The 26,357-nt window shown below is 41.6% G+C and overlaps 1 protein-coding gene across 1 annotated transcript in view; it reads right to left on the bottom strand.

The window, feature by feature from the left end:
• Positions 1–10,044: 10,044 nt before the first annotated feature.
• The window catches only part of LOC134676784 (protein prune homolog 2), a 29,716-nt gene continuing 13,403 nt past the window's right edge, over positions 10,045–26,357 (bottom strand). The window contains exons 4-10 of the mRNA XM_063535165.1: positions 26,014–26,160; positions 17,944–18,071; positions 17,226–17,358; positions 14,458–14,594; positions 13,801–13,932; positions 10,778–10,864; positions 10,045–10,311 (exon numbers count right to left, since the gene is read on the bottom strand). Of these exons, the coding sequence (XP_063391235.1) occupies positions 10,191–10,311; positions 10,778–10,864; positions 13,801–13,932; positions 14,458–14,594; positions 17,226–17,358; positions 17,944–18,071; positions 26,014–26,160 (885 nt within the window). The 3' untranslated portion in view covers positions 10,045–10,190. The remainder of the gene's footprint in view (positions 10,312–10,777; positions 10,865–13,800; positions 13,933–14,457; positions 14,595–17,225; positions 17,359–17,943; positions 18,072–26,013; positions 26,161–26,357) is intronic.

Consider the following 26,357-nt stretch of genomic DNA (forward strand, 5'->3'; position numbering starts at 1 on the left):
AAGGGATATCTTCACATAGAAAATTTGAATTTCACGCCTTTTTCTACTGACGAGATTTGCTTGACCGTCTATACCTGTCTGTGCTCGGCGGGGACAAATGGGAACACACCGACATTTCTAACGATATCTGGCGTTAGCTCAGCCACCCACTAACAACTGTTATTGTACATATAAAGAGTAAGGAGTTGTTATAACTACATGCATACAAAATCACCTAGAAAATATACACCACATTTTATATTTCCGTAGGAACACGGTGTATATCTTGAGAAAACATAATGATACCTGTGATTATTATTACTGAGCTGAATGAAATTATTACTGAGCATCCTTAGAATGATATTTTTTTTTTATATTTTGGTTTCGTTTTGGTGAATGTGGTCGATTGTCAAAACCCTATAAATCCTAGACATTCAGGCCCCAATTTCACCACCGTGACAGGTGCGACAATTGTAAAATATCACTGTTACTGACGTCACAGGCATCCATGGGCTACGGTTACCGCTTACCATCGGGCGGGCCATTAGGTGTGAATTTAGTTGCGTGTAGTCTATTAGGCACACCATACATATTCCGTGACCATATACATTTTTCAATACAAAAATACAGGTGCCATAGACAATATCTGAAATTACTCCGAGACCATAGAGATTCAGACCCGAACGTTTTGATAATTTCAGTTTGTGTGTGAGGGAGCTTTAAAATGTTTAAAATTTCTGTTAATTATGATTTTATATTTTTTTCCGCATTATAATAATATGTTTTAAGTATATATTCCAAATGATATTGATAGGTATCATAATAATTACCGCACATGGCCTATTGTTAATGTATAATATTTGTACATATCAATATAATTATTAATTATATAATATATATCATACATAATTTACTATACATAGACATTGAACACTATATTCCTTATATATAAATCTAACTTTCGTTCTACAAGTGATATAGAAAAATATTTTATTTGTGTGAATGTATTGCATTGGTACCTACTTAGATTTAAATTAATGGATCCTGAACAAAATTTAAATTATAAAACACCTACTTAATTATCAAAAAATAAAAATCCCATTTAATTATTTTATTACCATATAAAATTTTCGTTAATTAGATTTTCAAATATTTATGAAAAGTTCAAATTTTATTTGACTGTACACCTAACTGCAAAATGCAGTCACTTTATGAATGTGGGTATGCACTTTTACAGCTATGTACAATATATTGCACATTGGGCCTCACGCGGTTTAATCGTCTGCTAAATCCTACCACTTTCACTCTTTATAGAAGAACACTAAACTAATCATCTACTCATATTCATGTTTGTGGCGTTTTCAAGAAGAAGGTACCACTTTGCCGGTAAAGAATAAATTTGCTTGTATCTTTATACAAATAACCTGTCAGAGCGTCCTTATGGCAAGCGACAATGTGGTACCATTTGCTTGAATATGACACATTTATTTAATCGGTGGAGCCCTTTACATTTGTACCAAAATTATGAAAATAATTATAAATCTCAAAAAAAAAAGGAAAAATAAGTGGGTAGCTGGGATAAAAAAAAAACAAAAACAAAATCAAACAAATCGTTTAAATGCTAAATTAAATTATGTACAAAAATACTTCTAATGAGATTACAGAGGAGTCCGTCTAGACTCGGGGACTCTATAGCAGCGGTCGGCAACCTTTTAGCAGCCAAGGCACAGAATAATAGTTATTTGTTTTACAAGGGGGTAAAGTTGTTGTTTAACCGCTCGTACTAATATTGATACCCGAGCAAGCGAAAGATTCCAAAATTGAACCACGAGCGTAGCGAGTGGTTCGAAAAATGGAATCTTGAGCGTTGCGAGGGTTTCAAAGCACGAGGGTTAAACAAAATTTGCCCCCGAGTGAAACACTAAATTTTTCACCACACCAACCCGAAGCAAATATTAAATGTAAAATATCAAACAAAATCAAACCAAATCAAATCCAAATGAATGTTAATAAATATTTATCATCCAAAATCATCATTTAAAAGTCAATTCTACCAGCAAACATAAGAAAACAACTCAAAATTTGCATTTGATTACTTTGCCTCACATGTGGATAAAATGCAACTTTGCTATTCTTTTTTGAAGTGCAAAGTAATTCTTTCCGAGCTGGTGTGGTGAAAATAATAGTACTAGGTACAGAAGACTCACTCTCTAACAAAACGCGTCTGTTACGATCAGGACAGATATGGCCGCTAGGTGGCGACAGCGCCACGCGCGGCTTATGGCTAGCCACCAAAATTGGTGTGGAACGGATGTACTTTTAGCTACCTGTTGCAAAGCGACGAAATCGCGGAGTGAGCCACGCTGGCCAAGGGCCACATAGTAGTTAAGGAAGTTGACGCGGGCCGCCCTTTGTTAATGTGTGACAATATTACATACAAAAAATTTTACAATATTACATACAAAATAGCCAGGGGGGCTCGCGGGCCGCAAGTGAGAGGTTCGCGGGCCGCATCGGGCCGCCTGTTGCCGACCGCTGCTCTAAAGAAAATGTGACCAAGCCCTCTGGTGGTCGAGGCCGGAATCGAACCGGCGTTTTCAGCTTAAGGGGCCCACTGATTAATGGCCTGTGCACACCGGCTGCGTGTGCGTAACGTGCACGTGCGCGTGCGGAGTTGTAGTATACAGATCCCTGTGAGAGATGGCACACCGCTTGCGTGACGTGTGCGTGTGCGGCTCCAACATTTTAGCGCACGCACACGCGCACGTCACGCACACGCAAGCCGGTGTGGCTCGGCCTTAACAGTCCGCCAGACGGTATCGGCCTGTCAGTTAGAACAAAATTTCGACAGTTCCGGACAACTGACAGGCCCGATACCGTCCGGCGGACTGTTAATCAGTGGGCCTCTTTAGGCTTCCTGACCACTAGACCATCCGGCCCCGGCGTTGTTAAACATTTGTTACTGCCTATACTCTGTATCTAAATAAAGGTATTTAAATAAAAGTAAACAAACAATTTGTAAATTTTCGGGTAGTTATAACATTTATTGGTTAACCGACCAAATACAAAACCGCCTGGATCAGTCACTGAACGACCTGACTTTAACCTACATTATTTGATCGTGTAATGTTTTCATCTACCCTCAACTGGCATAAGGAGCCATTTGAGGGTAGATTTTGTTTACTTTTATTTAAATACCTTAAGATACAGATATACATTCGATAGCTTGACGTGTCGTACGCGTTAAGTCTCATTTTGTATGGGATTTTAACAGCGCGCCAAGCGAGACGTTTTGGAAACTCAAAATCTCCCATACCACAGAATAAGTAATAGTACTACCGTACAGAAAGGACACTTCCTACAAAACCGAAGTTTGACAGCGATTCAGGGTCGAATCATGATATCCCTTTCTAACTTACCGCACTATCCCTTTCGACTATTTAGGGTTGTCAAAATTTAAGTAGTTATCTTATCTGTGGTCGTGCACGCAAAGGGACGTCAAGTGGTGCCAACAGTAATAATTGCTCGGAGCAATGCTGAGCCGAGCGGAGCCGAGTTTGCCCGAAGTCAGGAGTCTCCCCACCCCATCCAAAATAACACTTAATGCATACGCGTTATATTCCATAGCGCTTCATTCGATAGAGTCACTTCACGCTATCGAATAAAATTTACATTTTAGGGCAGCGAATATGCCGCGGGCCGCATGCGGCTCGTGAACCTGTCACTTGCGGCCCGAGTGCCGCCTTGGCTATTTTGTATGTAATAGTGACAAACGACAATGTCTCATAAAGTAATACATATTAACAAAGTACGGCCCGCGTCACCTCCGTTAACTACTGTGGCCCTTGGCTGCTAAAAGGTTGCCGACCGCTGCTTTAGGGGTTCAGAAATCAGAACTCTATAATACTAGTTACAATTCAGATCATATTTTTTGCATTCTCTACATTTATGACTATTTCGTTGTTATATGTGCTTATTTTAAATGTTCACTTATACTCTGTATCTATAGGTATTTAAATAAAAGTAAACAAAATCTACCCTCAAATGGCTCCTTAAGCCAGTTGAGGGTAGATGAAAACATTACACGATCAAATGATGTAGGTTAAAGTCAGATGGTTTTCTATTTGGTCGGTTAACCAATAAATGTTATAATTATAACTGCCCGCAAAATGTGCAAATTGTTTGTTTACTTTTATTTAAATACCTAAAGATACAGAGAATAAATAATGACGAGTAAGTGAAGAAGTTAATATAAGTGTGTAAAAGCGGGTTATTCCCACTAGTTACCACCAAGTTTTTACCAGTGGTAACTACTGGGAATTATTTTCCCACCTTTTACCACTGGTAACTACTGGGAATAAAAATTCCCAGTAGTTACCACCAACTCGGGTTTGTGGTAACTACTGGGAATTATTATTCCCAGTAGTTACCACCAAAACTTTGTTAGTGTTAAATACTAATAAAAACAGTAGGTATGAATAGTATAAATAGAGTTATTTTGAATTACCTAATAAAATCACTTGAAAAATCATCTAAATGGATTATTAAAATTATCCTTTAGTACATATATCATAGTTTTTGTACAAGTACCGGTTAAACTGTTTCAATATTTTTGGTCACTTTTAAGGGAGTTTACTAAAACACTAATCAACTTATAATTATTTATTAAATTACTCTATATATTTATACTACACTATTTAGTGTTTTTATTAGTATTTAACTCTAACAAAATTTTGGTGGTAACTACTGGGAATTTTTATTCCCAGTAGTTACCAGTGGTAAAAGGTGGGAAAAAAATTCCCAGTAGTTACCACTGGTAACAACTTGGTGGTAACTAGTGGGAATAACCCGAAAAAGCGGCAGTGAAATTCGAACAACTGTATAGATTTCGTTTCATGATATACATTATTATGGCTAACAAATTATTATGTTTTATGGCATATTCTTATAATAGAAAATGTATAAAAATATTTATGAGTAATAATAGGAGAGACATACTTTTTCAACAACATTAGTGTGTAAACAATAATCAGATTAAACTAAGGGGTCATCCATTAATTACGTCACGCGTTTAGGCGGAGGGAGGGGTCAAGAAAATGTGACATGTTGTGACATGGGGGAGGGGGGAGTCACAAACTTTGTGACGTCATTTTAACTTCATCACTATTCATCAGTAACTGAAAATTAATTTATACATATTTTTTTATTCGCTGTACATTTAAATAATGAGGTTTTGGAAGTAGGCAATTTTCGTTCCTAATTGGTTTTGTGTTATAATAAAATTACTAATATTTCTTTTACCAAAAATATTTTTTATTAAAAAAATAATGCCGAGTTAGTATTGCCGATTTCGTTGAAAATAAAACTGCCTAAAATGTGACGTCACAGCAGGTGGGGAGGGGGTGTGCAAAATGTGACAAGGAGGGGGGGGGGGGGGGAACCTAGAAATTCGTGTGACGTAATTAATGGATGATCCCTAAGAAGTAACATTTTTATTAAAATGTGGCTTTCCATTAGACAAGGATCCTTACGCTTCATGTGCAATAAGGACCATTCTATTAGAATTTCTGGTGGAACTTCAGATAAAAAGGTCCTTATTGCTCTTGAAGCATAACGACCCTTCTGTGATGGAAAGCCACAAATAAACTTAAGTTGTTTGGTATTTTTATAGTAAAATAGACATTCTCGGTAAAGAGATTCCAAGTTGTAACTTAAAATTATCTTAATTAATAATTTTATAGAATTAATTAATTATATTAAAGGTAAGGGCCAGATAACAGGTACGTCTTTTATATTAAAATATCTATATTTGGGTGGATCAACTTTTTCTCGATGTTGCCAAGGTTACGGTCCCCTGGGTCACTCTTAGACACCTGGTTTTATGGTATTCAAAATAAACATATCGCGCGCACCCGAGCTGCATACATCGCCATTACTAGTCGCTCGGTACCATAGTACCCATAGGCTAGCGTGTTTTATTTGAAATGTTTGTAATCTTTGGGCAGTTGTGCCATGACGCGAACATCAAAGGCGTCGGTCCACTGTTACTTTTTACACTGTGAACAAACTATGCTACTTACTGTCGCCTGGCTGACAGAATAACAAAAAAAAGTTGACCCACCCATTTCACCGAATTTCCTAGAGTTTTAGTGAAAGTATCGTGCTAATAATATTGGCAGGAAGATACAAACTTACAAAACTATTGTACAATAATCACTAGCGTCCCACTGTCCTAATATTAGTACAGTCTCCTGCAATAGTATGTTACTCTTCTAAGTCCGAAAAAATATGTGGCACGCTCTTATGGCTCTACAAATAAGGTCGTGTCAGATATTTATGCGGCCTTCGTTGTGTAACATATTATTGCAGGTGACTGTACAAATGACCAATGATATTTAAATAATTATGAAATGGAACAGGGTACCATTTATTATGTTTCATACGATTTTAAAATCAAATAAATTTTAAATTATTTTCTTATACCACTGATTTTCGTATGGTGGGCCGCTACAGGTTCTTAGAGACTGAGAGCGTGTGTCTCTTTCTAACGCAGTGCAGAGAAAGGAATAGCATAATTTCTTGATTATTAATATGTAGTGAAGTATAAACATTGTTTTATTATGAATTTATTAAATATTGCTTTAATTGGTCCTATTTTATGTTTTCATAAAAAAATAAGTAATAGTAACCAAGTACAGTCGCCATCAGATATATCGGAGCGGCCAAGGTGTTCAGAATATCTGAACACGCACCCTAACGCCTTGACAATAGAGGCGTGTACACATATTTGTGAGCACCTTGGGCGCTCCGATATATCTGATGGCGACTGTACATACAGCAACACTGTTAACTGTACATCGGTGGACCTTATTACAAAAGGCGTAAGGTCCACCGATGTACAGTTAACAGTGCGGCCGATGGTACCTTAATACAGTTTTAATACAATTATCATTAATTCAGATTTTTTGTACAATTGCAAAAGTACATAAAACCATTTAATAATTTTACTATCCAATATTCATTATATTTCATTAATTTTATTATTCATATACGTATTTAGTTATTTACTGATATGGAATGTCAAATACCATTTTTTAACCGTTCATTTTTTAGCATTGCAAAAAGACTACGCGATCTTGACGTGTCTTTTCTATTTAATCTTTCTATATGTGACGTCCCACGGGAAAAGGTACCTTATGGCGGTTGGCACTTACGCTATTATTAACGCCGCTCCAATATTATTGCGGCGCTATGCGACGTAAGCGGCAGCCGCCATAAGGTACCTTTTGTCGTGGAACGTCACATATAATCAGTAACTATTACTTATGAAAGCAGAAGCATGTAAATAATCGTATATGATACATAATTGTTACATATTTGCCGTGACTTATTTTTCAAAGGTGTTTTTCAATAAAAAGACACATGAAGATTGTTCACCTTTTTTCTAATGCTAAAAAAATTAACTATAAATGTCAAATTCGTTACATAATAAAATAATACTTTTTAGGAATGATTCGTTAAATTCCAAATAAATGATAGTAAACATTAAGAAATTACACGTTTTTTTTCTAATATTCGAAAAAAATGGCACAAATCAACTATTATTTTACCTAAATTAATATATGCATAAAACGGCAAGACGTTTCTCCATGTTACGTAGTTATTGATAGTAGAAGAGGTATATTCTAAGAAAAAAATGTGTTTTATAAGTGGACACACACACAAATAAATTAATCACAAAACATATGAAAAAGAGTCTTTTCAAAAAGGCTTATTTCTCTCTGAACGCCACACAAAAATAAGTCCTTTTGAAAAGAGACTCTTCATATGGCAACATACAGCGCCAATTATTCCGGCTGTCGAACTACGGGCAAAAATTATAGATAGTATATAGAGGGGTCCTGTCATAGTAAATTTTGTAGTCACAGAAAAATTTACTGCCATCTATCGACACACGACTAAAACTCAAAATGAAAACGTATTAAATTATCAAGAAAATGTATATTATATGGATAAATGATTTTATTATTTATATATCATTTTGATCCATGTTCATTCACTGATATCTATGTGTTAAAATTGTTAAATATGAAACGGTGTCGTCACGCCGTCTAGCCGAGCATAGGTTAAAGGTGTGTGCGGCATCTATCCGAGAATGACTTTTTCTTTATTTCCGAGGCACGTTTTTTTCCTTAGACTTTATTCATCTTATACGAAGTTACATATGTCTTTGCTATGGAGTTACATATTGTTCACGCACCTACTAGCGACACCTAGCGGCGCTGCGACGACAACTGCCTTACCGCCCCTCTCCGCGCTCATCTTGTCTCGTTCATTCGCCTTGATATACGACACGATATACACGTTACTCGTTACATTTAAATTTTGAGCTGTATAAAGCCACTTTACACACGTAATAAAATTAATTTTCTATCATTATAAATAAACGTATTCATTGAATGGACCCTGGAAAACCACCGAATCCTGCACACATATGTATTTGACGACCGGTCTGGCCTAGTGGGTAGTGACCCTGCCTGCGAAGCCGATGGTCCTGGGTTCTAATCCCAGTAAGGGCATTTATTTGTATGATGATACAGATATTTGTTCCTGAGTCATGGGTGTTTTCTATGTATTTAAGTATTTGTATATTATATATATCGTTGTCTGAGTACCCACAACACAAGCCTTCTTGAGCTTACTGTGGGACTTAGTCAATCTGTGTAAGAACACCTCTGCTACATATCAATAACTTTACTGTACTTTGAAGTTGCTCAAACTAAAATAGTTTTCATTTTCACATTAAGATATCACACAAAGTACCTAACATAACATGAAATTTTAAACAGTTTCTAGTTACAATTACACTAAAAATACAAGTTTATATAATGTACTTTTTATAATATGGACACAAGGTTGAACTCCACTGGCGGAACACAAAACATTCAAATTAAATTAAATTAAGTACCTACTGAATTATATACGAATGTAGATTTGTTTTTAGTTAAAAATGGTCTGAAGAAATTAAATATCAAAATTAAAATAAACAATTAATTTACATGCCATTGCCAGGGGTGCATATTTATGAACCGAAATGATACCTCAGGTCAGAAGTTCCAAACCTATACCTATTTTTGCGCGATTTACCTATTATATAGTCTTTTTTTTTCAGATTAGAAATTTTATAACCTCAAAAGTAGTACTTTATTCTTCTAAAATTAAATCTGAATAACTATGCACTGAATCATAATGTCTTTTACATATTATGTAAAAGACATTATGATTCAGTGCATAGTTATTCAGATTTGTACCGCAATATCAAACATCATATTAGGAACTCTAGCATTTCGAAAGAAAAAGTTAATTACCACTACTTTTGAGGTTAGAAAAATTCTAATCTTAAAAAAAGGGGGTACATTTGAAAAATCCTGACCTGATTTTATTAAATTACCTTAATACAAACGGAAACACTCCTGAGTCGCTTAATTTCAAACTCGGGTAAATCCAACAGTCAGATTTTGCAATTTCGGTATTAAGACAAGGTAATAGGGTACATATTTCCTAAGACAATTTGAAATAGACAGTTACTGTCATGGTAAATTATGTAGCTACAGTACATTTACTGCCATCTTTCGACAGAAGATTAAAACTGTTAGAACACCATTTGACTTTGATCATTATTCTTTCACTTATATGTGTTAGCTTGTTAAATATTAATATTAACGCCATCTACTCGAGAGTAGGCTGAAGGGTATGGCGCCATCGCTCGAAAAGATCGCACCATACTTGGCCTATATAACAAGTTAACACAATATCAGTGAAAGAATAAGGATCACAGCCAAATGGCGTTCTAACAATTTTAATCTTCTGTCAAAAGATGGCAGTAAATTTACAGTGGCTACCAGTGGCGGCGCGTCCATAAAAGTCGATTCCCACCTACTTACCTGTTTTTGGACGTTTGAGCAGAGTTGTAAAGAAAATATGTAAGTAAGCCAAATTAGCTCCGGCTTGCCTATGGACATGTTTGACGCGCCGCCACTGGTGGCTACATAATTTACTTTGACAATCCGCCTCTATACAGTCTATTTGCTAAGAGGGTCGAATGGATTTACCCGCGAAGTTAAGCGACACAACTGTCCATCATTGGACCTTATGCCTATTGTAATAAGGTTTACCTATGGACAGTGAAGTGTGGTCGGTGGTACCGAAGTCTACCGCTTGCCTGCATCGTACTGTTTCACCAGCTCAGGGATGGCGTTGGGCTCGACTGGCACGAGTGACATCAGCTCGGCCAGGTTGCGCACGTAGCTCAGTTTGCGGAAGAATTTTGAGCTGAAAAAGTCATAAAATGAAGGGTTTTAGGGTGATTCGCCAGTAACTGGCCACTTTAAACAAAAAATTAATTCTATTCACCTATACACAGAATTCATTTTATAGTTCGTTTTTTTTTTTTGCATTAGAAAGAACTTGAAAGAAGGTAAGCGATCTTGACATGTCTTTTAATTGAAAAACGCTTTTTAAAAATCAATAACTATTACTTATGAAAGCAGAAGAATATAAATGAACGTATTAGATTCATAATTGTTACATATTTGTTGTAACTTATTTTTAAAATGTGTTTTTCAATTAAAAGACACATCAAGATTGTTTAATTATATCTAATGCTAAAAAAAAACAACTATAGTTATTGAAACCTTATACTAAGAATAATTCTGTTTGTAGGTGAATAGAATTCATTTTTAGTTTAGGGTGGCATGTTATATGATTGTAAATGTATAAATTGACAGCTCGAACTCACCTGACGAAAGCTTTGGTGAACGCCACAAAGATCTTCAGCCCGTACGTGGGATGTACCAGGTATAGATGCTTCAAACTCTTCCGTAACCTGACAAACAGACGGACAATAGGCACATGAGTTATTATTATAATCAGAGCTCGGCGGGGGTGAGCTGTTTTCAGAGTTTGCATAACATGGACATGCCTTGTCATTCGATGGTATATTATGTGGTGTAATTTAATAACTAAAGAAATTATTTTATTTAGGCTGCCTTTCTGCTACGATCTTTACGTCGCCATTAAAACAAATGAATTTTATAGCAAGCTTTTTTAGTAAACGGTGGATATACATATTATTAGAAGAGGTTTACTGTAAACCTCTTCTAATAATATGTATATCCATCCATATGCTACTATTAAAGTTTATTTGTACATAAGGCATTGTCATTTTACTTTAATTATAATTAATAAAGTTTTATTTTAATATTTCTTTCTAAGGTGTATCTATATTAATATTTACACTTGACATAAGTGACGTCAAAACGGCTCACCCCTGCCGAGCTCTGATAATAATACCAAAGAGAATTTGAAATAGAGTTACTGTCATGGTAAATTATGTATACATTTAGTGCCATCTTTCGACAGACGATTAAAACTGTTAGAACGCCATTTGTCTTTGATAATTATTATTTCACTGATATGTGTCAACTTCTTCTTCCTCGCGTTATCCCGGCATTTCGCCACGGCTCATGAGAGCCTGGGGTCCGCTTGACAAACAATCCCATGATTTGACGTAGGCACTAGTTTTTACGAAAGCGACTCCCATCTGACTTCCAACCTAGAGGGTAAACTAGGCCTTATTGGGATTAATCCGGTTTCCTCACGATGTTTTCCTTCACCGAAAAGCGACTGGTAAATATCAAATGATATTTCGTACACAAGTTCCGAAAAACTCATTGGTACGAGCCGGGGATTGAACCCGCGACCTCCAGATTGCAAGTCGCACGCTCTCACCGCTAGGCCACCAGCGTTTCACGATATGTGTCAACTTGTTAAATATTAATGTTAACGCCATCTACTCGGGAGTAGGCTCGCTCGAAAAGATTGCACCTTTGGCCTATAGTCGAGTAGACGGCGTTAATATTAATATTTAATAAGTTAACACAAAATAATATCAGTGAAAGAATGAGGATCAAAGGCAAATGGCGTTCTAACAGTTTTATGTTCTGTCGAAAGATGGCAGTAAATTTACAGTGGCTACATAATTCACGGTTTACGGTTTAAGAAATTTATTTCTCAAAAGATTTACATAAATCACTTACTGAGAAAACAATAATTTTGCTTAAATCTAAATAGGAGAGGGTAGCATGCAAAAACGGTAAACGACTTAAGTACAAAGGCGCTTGGCAACAACAAGCGCGGTGCAAATATGTTATGCGGTGCGTTGAGTCCAGTTAAACCGAACTACTACGTGTGACGACTGGTTAGTTATAGGGTGGTTTAACTTGTTATGCAAAGTATGTTAACTGTGGTTTAAAAATTATGTAAGTATATATCTATTGGTAAAATATTATTGAAAAAGCCTTAAGAGATGTTTGATAAGATTATATTGAAAATAAATAATTGATAATAAGTACTTGGCGTATAAACAGACGGCCTACCTAGATTTATTATTTAATATGTGGTGTTTTAGTGCTCTTTTGAAGACCGTCATTGACTTGGCATCTTTGACATCCTTTGGTAGTTTATTGTATAGTTGAGCTCCTTCGTATATTATATTCTTTTTCCCATATAATGTTCTGGGTGGACGAAGGAGTATGTTATTAGCTTGTCGCGTCAACCTTTTTTGTACCTCTGATCTTTTAGTGAACGTTATATGGCTATGTATATCTTTATTTATGATTTTTCTTACAAGGATGCACGTGTTGTATACATAAGTTTGGGAAATATTTAGTATTTTCGTCTCCTTATATAGAGTGCTAGTAGGTGTAAGGTAAGGTAAGGTAAGGTAATTCACTTTGACAATCCGCCTCTATACACTCTAATATTCTCTTTGCTGTGGGTGACGCATCGCACCACCACCACCGCAAAGAAATGTCTGTCAATCAGCTTGTAGTATTCTCTCAACCAGTGTATGGTATGGTAGGCAGCCGCCTCGGTCCCGCACTGCCGTATAGATATACCAGGATGTAGTTATCTGGTACCAGTCGCTATGGTACCAGTATACTGTCTTACCGTCCGTCTATCAGCTTGTAGTATTCCCTCAACCAGTGTATGGTAGGCAGCCGCCTCGGTCCCGCGCTGCCGTATAGATATACCAGGATGTAGTTATCTGGTACCAGTCGCTATGTTACCAGTATACTGTCTTACCGTCTGTCTATCAGCTTGTAGTATTCCCGTAACCTGTGTATGGTGGGCAGCCACCTCGGTCCCGCACTGCCGTATAGATATACCAGGATGTAGTTATCTGGTATCAGTCGCGATGGTACCAGTATACTGTCTTACCGTCTGTCTATCAGCTTGTAGTATTCCCTCAACCAGTGTATGGTGGGCAGCCGCTTCGGTCCCGCACTGCCGTACAGATATACCAGGATGTAGTTATCAGGTACCAGTCGCTATGGTACCAGTATACTGTCTTACCGTCTGTCTATCAGCTTGTAGTATTCCCGTAACCTGTGTATGGTGGGCAGCCGCCTCGGTCCCGCACTGCCGTATAGATATACCAGGATGTAGTTATCTGGTACCAGTCGCGATGGTACCAGTATACTGTCTTACCGTCTGTCTATCAGCTTGTAGTATTCCCTCAACCAGTGTACGGTGGGCAGCCGCCTCGGTCCCGCACTGCCGTACAGATATACCAGGATGTAGTTATCAGGTACCAGTCGCTATGGTACCAGTATACTGTCTTACCGTCTGTCTATCAGCTTGTAGTATTCCCGTAACCAGTGTATGGTGGGCAGCCGCCTCGGTCCCGCACTGCCGTACAGATATACCAGGATGTAGTTATGTGGTACCAGTCGCTATGGTACCAGTATACTGTCTTACCGTCTGTCTATCAGCTTGTAGTATTCCCTCAACCAGTGTATGGTGGGCAGCCGCCTCGGTCCCGCACTGCCGTATAGATATACCAGGATGTAGTTATCTGGTACCAGCCGCTCTAGCGTCCATATGACGTACCTGCAAAGTATTTATCATATTATCCCTTTTCCAGACATAGTACTTACACGCGTCAATACAATTTCAACCTTATTAATTCAATTTAAAGTTGATATTAGCCAAATCGACCCAATCTAATTAGGCGCCATCCATTTCTTACGTAAGTCGATTTAGGGTGAGAAGGAGGTCGAACATATCTTTTTTTTTTACAAGGGTAAGATCAAGTTTTGTTAAATTTCTATGAAATAATGACGTTTAAAATTTAAAATAACACTGACCCACACTCTATGCTATGCTATCAAACACAGTTAGCTTAAACGGGCTCCAGTACCTTTAGAGGTACAAATACCCATTCCAAAAATGTTTTTTTTTTAATGAAAACTAAAACAAACCAGACTTGTATTCCTTTTTTCCTGGTGATTCTTACGTAATATAGCCAATATTTTCTTATTATTTCTTACATAAACCAAGGGAGAAGGGGGAAGGGAGGGGGTCAACAACTGGCAAAAATCGTCTTAGGTAATAAATGAATGGCGCTTTACTTACAGGAACAGATTGTCCATAACGTAGTGGTAGTCCGTCCGGCGGACGTCAGGCAAATGGCACGCGCTGAAGACTATCAGAGCGCAGCCCGATGCGTCGTAGCCACCGTGGGACACCACCCTCTTGTATGGCTCGATCACCTGCCAATTAAATATTAATGAATAATAAAAAAAAACAACGGGCTCAATGACTAGTCCAAAATGTCTGCAGCACTATGTATAATTGACTCCTTTCTATTGAAAAACTTTAGTTCCGAAATTGCTGGTCAGTGAGCTTGTTTAAAATTCGAAATTCAAATTTGTAGCGTTAATTGTTTTATCTACGCACATATCATTACTGCTCTAAAATGCATTCAGAAACCGTAGGAAATGACCAGCATTATCACAACCAATTTTACTATGAGAACTTTCTTATCTGTGGTAGTAGGTAAAATTTGTACTTTAAAGTTATAACTTTACAGATTTTTGTAAGGTTATGAATTTTAAATTTGGAACAGCTGTCAAAACTCAAGTGGGTGTCTATTCTAGTATCCATAGATATTAAAACAATTATCGATACGAAACGTCAATTCGGTATATTTTTTTAATATAAACCGTACGACATTTGATCTCGAGTGGCATGAGAATAGGGACTTCATTCTTTTGTCTATGAATTAAAAAAAACTACGGATGCGTGACATTTGTGAAAAAAAGTTTTCATTTACCGCCATTTGACTTACAGTTTCATCTTTTAATTAGTTTTAGGTTATAAAATTGATTTGATAGTTGTTTATAAACAAACTTTAAGCAAAAGTATCCTGTAAAATGAGTGATAAAAAGATATTTAGGAGCCGCCACCTCTCAAATCTGCGAGTTAAGTCAGACAGCAACGATGGATGTCGGTTGAAATATGAGGTTAGTGAATATATAATAGAAGGTAATAATATGTGTGTAGATAAAGTAGTGTATGTAACTGTACATAATTAGGCATTAAAACACTCGTGTGATCCTTTTAAGAAACTCACTTCGTTCGTTTCTTAAACCCACACTCGTATTTTAATGCCTTTCATTATGTAGCAGTCACATAAACTACTATTAAATTCGAATAGAAATTGTAAAGTTACACTTGCAGACCTCGCATCTAAATATATTTGGTCATGATATTTTGAGTTTTATTCACCAGTACTAGAGTTCACTTTTATTAGCGATTTCATCAAGATGTAGCTTTATTGAATTATATTTGAGCGATATAAAGTTAGAATGTAACTGTGAGATCCTCGTATTTCAAGTATTTCAACCTGTACAAGATTAGAACCTTTTTCATGTAATGTTATTGAGTTTTTCTTTATTGATTTAAATGCCATCTAAATGAGTGGCCATCTAAACGTTACGGTCACGTGATCGCTGTCTCGAGTTTATCATTTTTTCCCCACCTCAAAAAGTGCCCAGCGCCGCTAAAGAAGTTTTCACTTCAATAAGGAAATCTTATACAGTATGTAACTGAACGAAAAGCAATTACTCAAACCCGTTAATGTTTAGGTCATACTGAGCAACTTTTACTATGGGACCAACCCCGAAAACGCGGAAAAAAATTGACTCTCCCATAGGAAACATCAGGCCAGCAATATGTATGAGACATCCAATTTTTTCCGCGTTTTCGGGATTGGTCCCATAGTAAAAGTTGCTCAGTATGACCCAAACATTAACGGGTTTCAGTAACTGCTTTTCGTTCAGTTAAGTACATACTATAAGTAATGTGTAATATTTTGAGAATTTGAAATAGACAGTTAATGTCATGGGTCATGGTAAATTATGTAGCTACAGTACATTTACTGCCATCTTTCGACAGAAGATTAAAACTGCTAGAACGCCATTTGACTTTGATCATTATTCTTTCACTGATATGTGTTAACTTGTTAAATATTAATATTAACGCCATCTACTCGAGAGTAGGCTGAAGGTTATGGCGCCATCGCTCGAAAAGATTGCACCATACCATGGCCTATAGTTATAGTTAAACTACCCGAAAATGTAAAAATTGTTTGTTTACTTTTATTTAAATACCTAAAGACACAAGACTATAGGTACAGTCAGCAGCAGAAGTTGCTAAGCGGGCTAAGTGTTCAGAATAATCTTGACGCGACTTTATTGATAAGATATTATAGATTTTTTTGTGTGTTTTTTTATCTGTATTTTGTATGTAATTCGACATTAAGAGACCATATACATCTCTTAGTAATTGTAATACGTTAGATTGAATTGTTAGTTTTATTTTATAAAATTGTTGATGTTATTATTTTTGCTTTTATGTAAATTCAATGTTGACGTGTAAAAGTGCCCTTGTGGCCTATTTGCTGAATAAATGTTGATATTTGATATTTGAAGAGAATAACAGCGTGTCAAGGTAGTTTTATATTTATTTAGCAACTTATGCTGCTGACTGTATATACAATCCGTGGTTGTATGAAACATAAAAAGTACAGTCACCTTCATGTCGCAGGTGACGGGCCCGCCCGGCCGCGGTACACTCAGCCACGACCGCTCGTCCCTCATCTTCGGCGGCCGAGTATTCTGGTATCGGCTCACTGGCGCTGCATGAGCCGACGGTGTTTGTAGACCTGAGGGTAAAGTACAGTCACCTTCATGTCGCAGGTGACGGGCCCGCCCGGCCGCGGTACACTCAGCCACGACCGCTCGTCCCTCAGCTCTTCGGCGGCCGAGTATTCTGGTATCGGCTCGCTCGCGCTGCATGAGCCGACGGTGTTTGTAGACCTGAGGGTAAAGTACAGTCACCTTCATGTCGCAGGTGACGGGCCCGCCCGGCCGCGGTACACTCAGCCACGACCGCTCGTTCCTCAGCTCTTCGGCGGCCGAGTATTCTGGTATCGGCTCGCTCGCGCTACATGAGCTGACTGTATTTGTAGACCTGGAGACAAAATCATTGGGTTATTTTCTAAAGACAAGAGCTTAACACATAAAATAAGACTGACAAGTGACAATATTTACTACTCTTTGCCATTTATAAATTATTTCAGAACAAACCTAATTCGATGTGGACGACATTCGGAAGATCGGGGGGAGAGGGGGGGGGGGGTGGGCAGTTCTGGATGGGACTGAACCACGACCGGGATGTGGCGAACGCGAAGGGAGGCCTATACTCAGCGAATTGTTGAGATGACGAACGAAGCGCTGGGTGGCCTAGCGGTGAGAGCGTGCGACTTGCAATCTGGAGGTCGCGGGTTCAAACCCCGGCTCGTACCAATGAGTTTTTCGGAACTTATGTACCTACGAAATATCATTTGATATTTACCAGTCGCTTTTCCGTGAAGGAAAACATCGTGAGGAAACCGGACTAATCCCAATAAGGCCTAGTTTACCCTCTGGGTTGGAAGGTCAGATGGCAGTCGCTTTCGTAAAAACTAGTGCATACGTCAAATCATGGGATTAGTTGTCAAAAGAAGATGATGAATTGTTGAATGTTAATACCACTGTAATGTAATGAATGTATTACCTTTTGCTGTGCTCCTGTTCGACCGGTGTGTGGTACCCGGGCTCCGGCTCGGGCTCCGGGGGCTCCTCCTCGGACTCTAGAGAGTGCACACTGCAGCTGTCCAGACTGCATTGGTCATCATCAGGAGGCTGGAACAAACAAACATTCATCATTATCATCATCATCTCAGCCATTTTTACATGTCTCTGTTTGGCCTGATGGTTGACTGGTAGAGAATGCCATTAGGCATTAAGTTCGCCATTTGTACATTATTTTTATGTTTTGTGTAATAAAGTTTAAATAAATAAATAAATAAATAAGACGTCCACTGCTGAACATAGGCCTCCCCCTTATGGGGGGTGAATGCCAAAAATCCTCGCGCCAAAAATCTGAAGGCTCCTATGCTGCCCCCTATAGTTCATGCACGGGGCCTATACCCTCGTGCCGCCCAATGTACATTAGGATGTAGCATTTCATTTGTCTCGTAAAATTTCGAACAAATGAAAATGAACCCAATTGAAAATACAACAAGATTCTAATTTCCTTGGCTATAATTTTGTATGGTGGGCGGCACGAGGATACCGAATATGCCCTGAAACGCACTATTTTTGTTACAACTTCTATCATGCCATCCAATTACGTCAGGTATTATTTCTAAAAAAATATCACTGAAATATTTTATTATTCATTTATTTATTTATTTATTAGTCACATAAGTAACACAGCATTACAGTAAGACCAAGGCACTGTGAAACTACAAAATAAAATACAATACAAAGAAACTACAAATACAAACCAAAGACAAATTAAAAATTAATTAAATTAATATTCGAAACGCTGGTGACCTAGCGGTAATAGCGTGCGATTTGCAATCCGGAGGTCGCGAGTTCAAACCCCGACTTGTACCAATGAGTTTCTCGGAACTTACGTACCTACGAAATATCATTTGATATTTACCAGTGGCTTTTCGGTGAAGGAAAACAGGAAACCCGGACTAATCCCATTAAGGCCTAGTTTCCCCTCTGGATTGGAAGATCAGCAGTCGCTTTCGTAAAAACTAGTGCCTACGTCAATTCTTGGGATTAGTTGTCATGCGGACCCCGGTTCCCATGAGCCGTGGCAAAAATGCCGGGATAACGCGAGGAAGAAGTTTGCCACCAAAATAGTTTAATAAAAAACCGGCCAAGTGCGAGTCGGACTCGCACACGAAGGGTTCCGTACTTCCGTACCATATCTATAAAAACGGTCACCCATCCAAGTACTGACCCCGCCCGACGTTGCTTAAATTCGGTCAAAAATCACGTTTGTTGTGTGGGAGCCCCATTTAAATCTTTATTTTATTCTGTTTTTAGTATTTGTTGTTATAGCGGCAACAGAAATACATCATCTGTGAAAATTTCAGCTGTCTAGCTATCACAGATCACGAGATACAGCCTTGTGACAGACGGACGGACAGACAGAGTCTTAAGGGGCCCACTGATTAACACTATTAACAGTCCGCCGGACGGTATCGGCCTGTCAGTTGTTCGGAACTGTCAAAATTTTGTTCTAACTGATAGGCCGATACCGTCCGGCGGACTGTTAATCAGTGGGCCCCTTTAGGGCCACCCCACATCTGGCGTCTTTCGAACATCGGCGTCTACAATTCTATGGCCGCTGCTCGACGCAACGTCGACGCAACTGCGCAGCGACGTCATTTTCCATAGCGCTGACCAGACGCCGACGCTCGAGGGACGCTAGATGTGGGGTGGCCCTTAGTGATAAGGTCCCGTTTTGCCCTTTGGGTACGGAACCCTAAAAAGCAGTACAATTATGTAAGTTTGACATTAGTAGCGCATATCTGAGAACAATGGTAGCGTTCGATAACGCCTTATTGTTCCAATTCCCACCGTTACTATTGTGTACCTAATGTGTTATCAACATTTTATACTTTGTCGCTCTTTAATCCGTGGTTTTATAATTTACAAAAAGCGGCCAAGTGCGTGCCGAACCACGCGTAATGAAGGGTTCTGTACCTGGCCGCGTAGCCAAGATGCCGATCGCTTACGCTCCGTAGCGATCGAAACGTAACTGTCACTGTCGCACTAATATGGAAGAGTGATAGAGAGACATAATGCTTTTCGTTGTCGAAGCGATAGCGATTGTAACCTTGGCTAGGCCGGCTGGGTCTGTATTGTTTCCCAAAAAGTTATATAAGTCATAGTGTATAGTTTGTCCGAATTTTCGTTAGTCATAATTTGTTTTTCTTAGAAACGTGTAACTTTCAGGATTGCCATAAAACAAACCTAACCTAACTATAGGATAACGTTACGAAAATCCTGAAAAGTTAACGGTTTCAGTTTTAGGACTAATGATAATATGACAAAAACACAAACAACACATTATAACTTAAGACTTTATGGGAATCAAAGGGACCCCTCTGTTACCTTCATATTATATCAAAAACCATATAAGCGAAAGGGCGTATCTTCGCGGCACTTACACAGTGTTAAGGCATGTACACACCGGCTTGCGTGTGCGTGACGTGCGCATGTGCGTGCGCTAAAATGTTGGAGCCGCACACGCACACGTCACGCAAGCGGTGTGCCGTCTCTCGTCATAAGGATCTGTATACTACAACTCCGCACGCACACGCAGCCGGTGTGCACAGGCCTTTAATATTTTCAGAAAAACTCACTATAAGGTCAACCGATCGATTTTAAACGAAAATTATTTTATGATAATTTTTTAAGGCCCACTGTCCTACCCGTAGTACACAGTACACTGCTAACTGACAGTTCGTCAACCTTATTACAAAAGGCATTAGGTCCACCGATGGACAGTTAAGACGAAACAGGAGCTGAGTTTTAAATATTTTAGGTAAATATCGTCTCGCTAACGGAAGCGGCTCCTAAAACTAGTGCGATAAGGACAAAGCGAAAAATCCCGCGTAAAAATCTCAAAAATCGAGGTTTCGTACTCGACTGTTTCCTCCTCCAAAACTTAACCAATCCTAACCAAACTTGGAAATCTAAATGATTATGAAATTATATGTGTCGGACCGTTTTGCTTTTTTGGCTAATTATTGATATCAGTTTTGAATACTACGCCTCTCATTACGGCATAGTCAATTAGGCGATTTTGGCCATTTTTGAAGGGCTCTAGCGCCTTAAAAAACAAAAATAAAAAAAAAAGTAAAACGGTCCGACACAGATATTGACAATATTAATCTGTGTTGAAAAAATCAGTGCTCTAGCATCAAAACCCACGGAGGAAACAGTCGAATACGTTAGTATGGAGAAATGACCACTCCTGTTGGCTGTTATCTTAAGAGTGTTCTTAAGTGTGTGTGTGTGTGCTCGTACTTCAATGTAGGTAATTTAAACCATTTTCAATTGGAATAGAGATGCTTTTCTTTTATTTCGTTCGATTTCAAAACAAAAGAATATTAACCGTATTTCCTTCACTAGGTATTGATTCCAAGCTGGCAATTTAATTGTGACAATAGCCGACAATATAAACGGTGGTGGCCGAGTGGATTTAACGGCCGACTTGCAATCCGGAGGTCGCGGGTTCAAATCCCGGCTCGTACCATTGAGTTTTTCGGAACTTATGTACGGAATATCATTTGATATTTACCAGTCGCTTTTCGGTGAAGGAAAACATCGTGAGGAAACCTGCATACATCCGCGAAGAATTTCAAAGGTGTGTGTGAAGTCCCCAACCCGCATTGGGCTAGCGTGGGGGCTATAGCCCAAACCCTCTAGTGATTGAGAGGAGGCCTGTGCCCAGCAGTGAGACGTATATGTATAGGCTATAAATTTTTTTTTATAGAAGATCAACGTTCAAAATAACACTTGCTCTCTGCTATCAAAAAAGTTGCAGACTTGTCTTGGTCTGACTCCAATCTACCTATTTAGTAGATAGGACAACACAAGTCAACCAGACAAACAACAACAACAAGACAACAAGTCAACCAACAACAAGTCTGCCAGAAATATAAAGGCCGAGCCACACCGGCTTGCGTGTGCGTGACGTGCGCGTGCGCTAAAAAGTTGGAGCCGCACACGCACACGTCACGCAAGCGGTGTGCCGTCTCTCATAAGGGTTTGTATACAACTCCGCACGCACACGTACACGTCACGCACACGCAGCCGGTGTGCACAGGCCTTGAGTCATAGGGGTTACCGGACTGAAAATGTTAGGAACCACTGGGTGAAAAAGCGCTGGTGGCCTAGCGGTGAGAGCGTGCGACTTGCAATCTGGAGGTCGCGGGTTCAAACCCCGGCTCGTACCAATGAGTTTTTCGGAACTTATGTACGAAATATCATTTGATATTTACCAGTCGCTTTTCGGTGAAGGAAAACATCGTGAGGAAACCGGACTAATCCCAATAAGGCCTAGTTTACCCTCTGGGTTGGAAGGTCAGATGGCAGCCGCTTTCGTAAAAACTAGTGCCTACGTCAAATCATGGGATTAGTTGTCAAGCGGACCCCAGGCTCTCATGAGCCGTGGCGAAATGCCGGGATAACGCGAGGAAGAAGAAGATCAACATAATTGCCCGCAGGTTTGCGTGTAGCTCACCGGCAGTAAAGATTACGTTGTTCCGAGCTTTTTGTACATCTTTTTACACCAGCAGTCTGTGGGTGAACTACACGCAAAAACAGTAGAGTGCCCTGCACGTACAGTATAATAATGCGTTTAGGGTGCTGATGGGGCTCCCTCGCTACTGCAGCGCGTCAACAATGTTTGCGGAGGCGCGCGTGGACAGTTTTGCTGCCATTATGCGCAAAAGAGCCACTTCATTGTTATGCAGAGTGAGGAACAGCACCAACAGCATCCTAGCCATGTATGCAGATAGGTTTGATGGGGCCTACCTGAACCACTGTGGTGCACTCCACATGTGCTTAAATTAAATTAATTAATTATATTATTATGTAAATATATATGTAATAGATAGTTACTCAATAAGTTGTGTGTGTATACCTACTAACATTAGTTGTAAGATTAAAATGTGTCACTAACGAAATTGATCCTTTGTTGGTCTTAAATAAATCTAATTTAATTTAAAATTTATAATTCATCATTTGTATAATGTACCAGTTGTATCCTGCGGCGTTGCGCGGGGGGGCTCCGCGCTTGCGGCGTGGGTCTCAGGGCCACGCTGCCCGTGTAGGGGTCCAAGAGCGCCTGGTACGCTGACCGGTCCTCCTACGATGATGATACTACGTCGGGGGAGTCCAGGTCCTGGGGGGGAGGGGAAAGTATTTAGAAGAAGTATCAACATACCAGTTGTATCCTGCGGCGTTGCGCGGGGGGGCTCCGCGCTTGCGGCGTGGGTCTCAGGGCCACGCTGCCCGTGTACGGGTCCAAGAGCGCCTGGTACGCTGACCGGTCCTCCTGTGATGATGATACTACGTCGGGGGAGTCGAGGTCCTGGGGGGGAGGGGAAAGTATTTAGAAGAAGTATCAACATACCAGTTGTATCCTGCGGCGTTGCGCGGGGGGGCTCCGCGCTTGCGGCGTGGGTCTCAGGGCCACGCTGCCCGTGTACGGGTCCAAGAGGGCCTGGTACGCTGAGCGGTCCTCCTGCGACGATGATACTACGTCGGGGGAGTCGAGGTCCTGGGGGGGAGGGGAAAGTATTTAGAAGAAGTATCAACATACCAGTTGTATCCTGCGGCGTTGCGCGGGGGGGCTCCGCGCTTGCGGCGTGGGTCTCAGGGCCACGCTGCCCGTGTACGGGTCCAAGAGCGCCTGGTACGCTGACCGGTCCTCCTGTGATGATGATACTACGTCGGGGGAGTCGAGGTCCTGGGGGGGAGGGAAAAGTATTTAGAAGTATCAACATACCAGTTGTATCCTGCGGCGTTGCGCGGGGGGGCTCCGCGCTTGCGGCGTGGGTCTCAGGGCCACGCTGCCCGTGTACGGGTCCAAGAGCGCCTGGTATGCTGAGCGGTCCTCCTGCGATGAGGATACTACGTCGGGGGAGTCCAGGTCCTGGGGGGGGAGGGGAAAGTACTTAGAAGTATCAACATACCAGTTGTATCCTGCGGCGTTGCGCGGGGGGGCTCCGCGCTTGCGGCGTGGGTCTCAGGGCCACGCTGCCCGTGTACGGGTCCAAGAGCGCCTGGTATGCTGACCGGTCGTCCTGCGACGATGATACTACGTCGGGGGAGTCGAGGTCCTGGGGGGGAGGGAAAAGTATTTAGAAGAAGTATCAACATACCAGTTGTATCCTGCGGCGTTGCGCGGGGGGGCTCCGCGCTCGCGGCGTGGGTCTCAGGGCCACGCTGCCCGTGTACGGGTCCAAGAGCGCCTGGTATGCTGAGCGGTCCTCCTGCGATGATGATACTACGTCGGGGGAGTCCAGGTCCTAGGGGCAGGGAAAAGTATTTAGAAGAAGTATCAACATACCAGTTGTATCCTGCGGCGTGGCGCGGGGGGGCTCCGCGCTTGCGGCGTGGGTCTCAGGGCCACGCTGCCCGTGTACGGGTCCAAGAGCGCCTGGTATGCTGACCGGTCGTCCTGCGACGATGATACTACGTCGGGGGAGTCGAGGTCCTGGGGGGGAGGGAAAAGTATTTAGAAGAAGTATCAACATACCAGTTGTATCCTGCGGCGTTGCGCGGGGGGGCTCCGCGCTTGCGGCGTGGGTCTCAGGGCCACGCTGCCCGTGTACGGGTCCAAGAGGGCCTGGTACGCTGAGCGGTCCTCCTGCGATGATGATACTACGTCGGGGGAGTCCAGGTCCTAGGGGCAGGGAAAAGTATTTAGAAGAAGTATCAACATACCAGTTGTATCCTGCGGCGTGGCGCGGGGGGGCTCCGCGCTTGCGGCGTGGGTCTCAGGGCCACGCTGCCCGTGTATGGGTCCAAGAGCGCCTGGTATGCTGACCGGTCCTCCTGCGACGATGATACTACGTCGGGGGAGTCCAGGTCCTAGGGGCAGGGAAAAGTATTTAGAAGAAGTATCAACATACCAGTTGTATCCTGCGGCGTGGCGCGGGGGGGCTCCGCGCTTGCGGCGTGGGTCTCAGGGCCACGCTGCCCGTGTATGGGTCCAAGAGCGCCTGGTATGCTGACCGGTCCTCCTGCGACGATGATACTACGTCGGGGGAGTCGAGGTCCTGGGGGGGAGGGAAAAGTATTTAGAAGAAGTATCAACATACCAGTTGTATCCTGCGGCGTTGCGCGGGGGGGCTCCGCGCTTGCGGCGTGGGTCTCAGGGCCACGCTGCCCGTGTACGGGTCCAAGAGCGCCTGGTATGCTGACCGGTCGTCCTGCGACGATGATACTACGTCGGGGGAGTCGAGGTCCTGGGGGGGAGGGAAAAGTATTTAGAAGAAGTATCAACATACCAGTTGTATCCTGCGGCGTTGCGCGGGGGGGCTCCGCGCTTGCGGCGTGGGTCTCAGGGCCACGCTGCCCGTGTACGGGTCCAAGAGGGCCTGGTACGCTGAGCGGTCCTCCTGCGATGATGATACTACGTCGGGGGAGTCCAGGTCCTAGGGGCAGGGAAAAGTATTTAGAAGAAGTATCAACATACCAGTTGTATCCTGCGGCGTGGCGCGGGGGGGCTCCGCGCTTGCGGCGTGGGTCTCAGGGCCACGCTGCCCGTGTACGGGTCCAAGAGGGCCTGGTACGCTGACCGGTCCTCCTGCGACGATGATACTACGTCGGGGGAGTCCAGGTCCTAGGGGCAGGGGAAAGTATTTAGAAGAAGTATCAACATACCAGTTGTATCCTGCGGCGTTGCGCGGGGGGGCTCCGCGCTTGCGGCGTGGGTCTCAGGGCCACGCTGCCCGTGTACGGGTCCAAGAGGGCCTGGTATGCTGACCGGTCCTCCTGCGACGATGATACTACGTCGGGGGAGTTCAGGTCCTAGGGGCAGGGGAAAGTATTTAGAAGATGTATCAACATACCAGTTGTATCCTGCGGCGTTGCGCGGGGGGGCTCCGCGCTTGCGGCGTGGGTCTCAGGGCCACGCTGCCCGTGTACGGGTCCAAGAGGGCCTGGTATGCTGACCGGTCCTCCTGCGACGATGATACTACGTCGGGGGAGTTCAGGTCCTAGGGGCAGGGGAAAGTATTTAGAAGATGTATCAACATACCAGTTGTATCCTGCGGCGTTGCGCGGGGGGGCTCCGCGCTTGCGGCGTGGGTCTCAGGGCCACGCTGCCCGTGTACGGGTCCAAGAGCGCCTGGTACGCTGAGCGGTCCTCCTGCGATGATGATACTACGTCGGGGGAGTCGAGGTCCTGGGGGCAGCGGAAAGTATTTAGAGTGAGAGCGCCAAAGAGAGCCCCGTATGTCAAAAAAATTTAAATAGTCGAGTCGTAGGAACGAGTCAAAGATTTTCACTTTTCACGATTTGCCTAGGAATTTCACGATATGCCTGATCTTACGATCGGCCGCCGACATGCATATTCTAAAGTCAGACTGTGTCTTGAGGGGG

This window comes from Cydia fagiglandana, chromosome 25 (genome assembly GCF_963556715.1).
Source record: "Cydia fagiglandana chromosome 25, ilCydFagi1.1, whole genome shotgun sequence".
Lineage (NCBI taxonomy): Eukaryota > Metazoa > Arthropoda > Insecta > Lepidoptera > Tortricidae > Cydia > Cydia fagiglandana.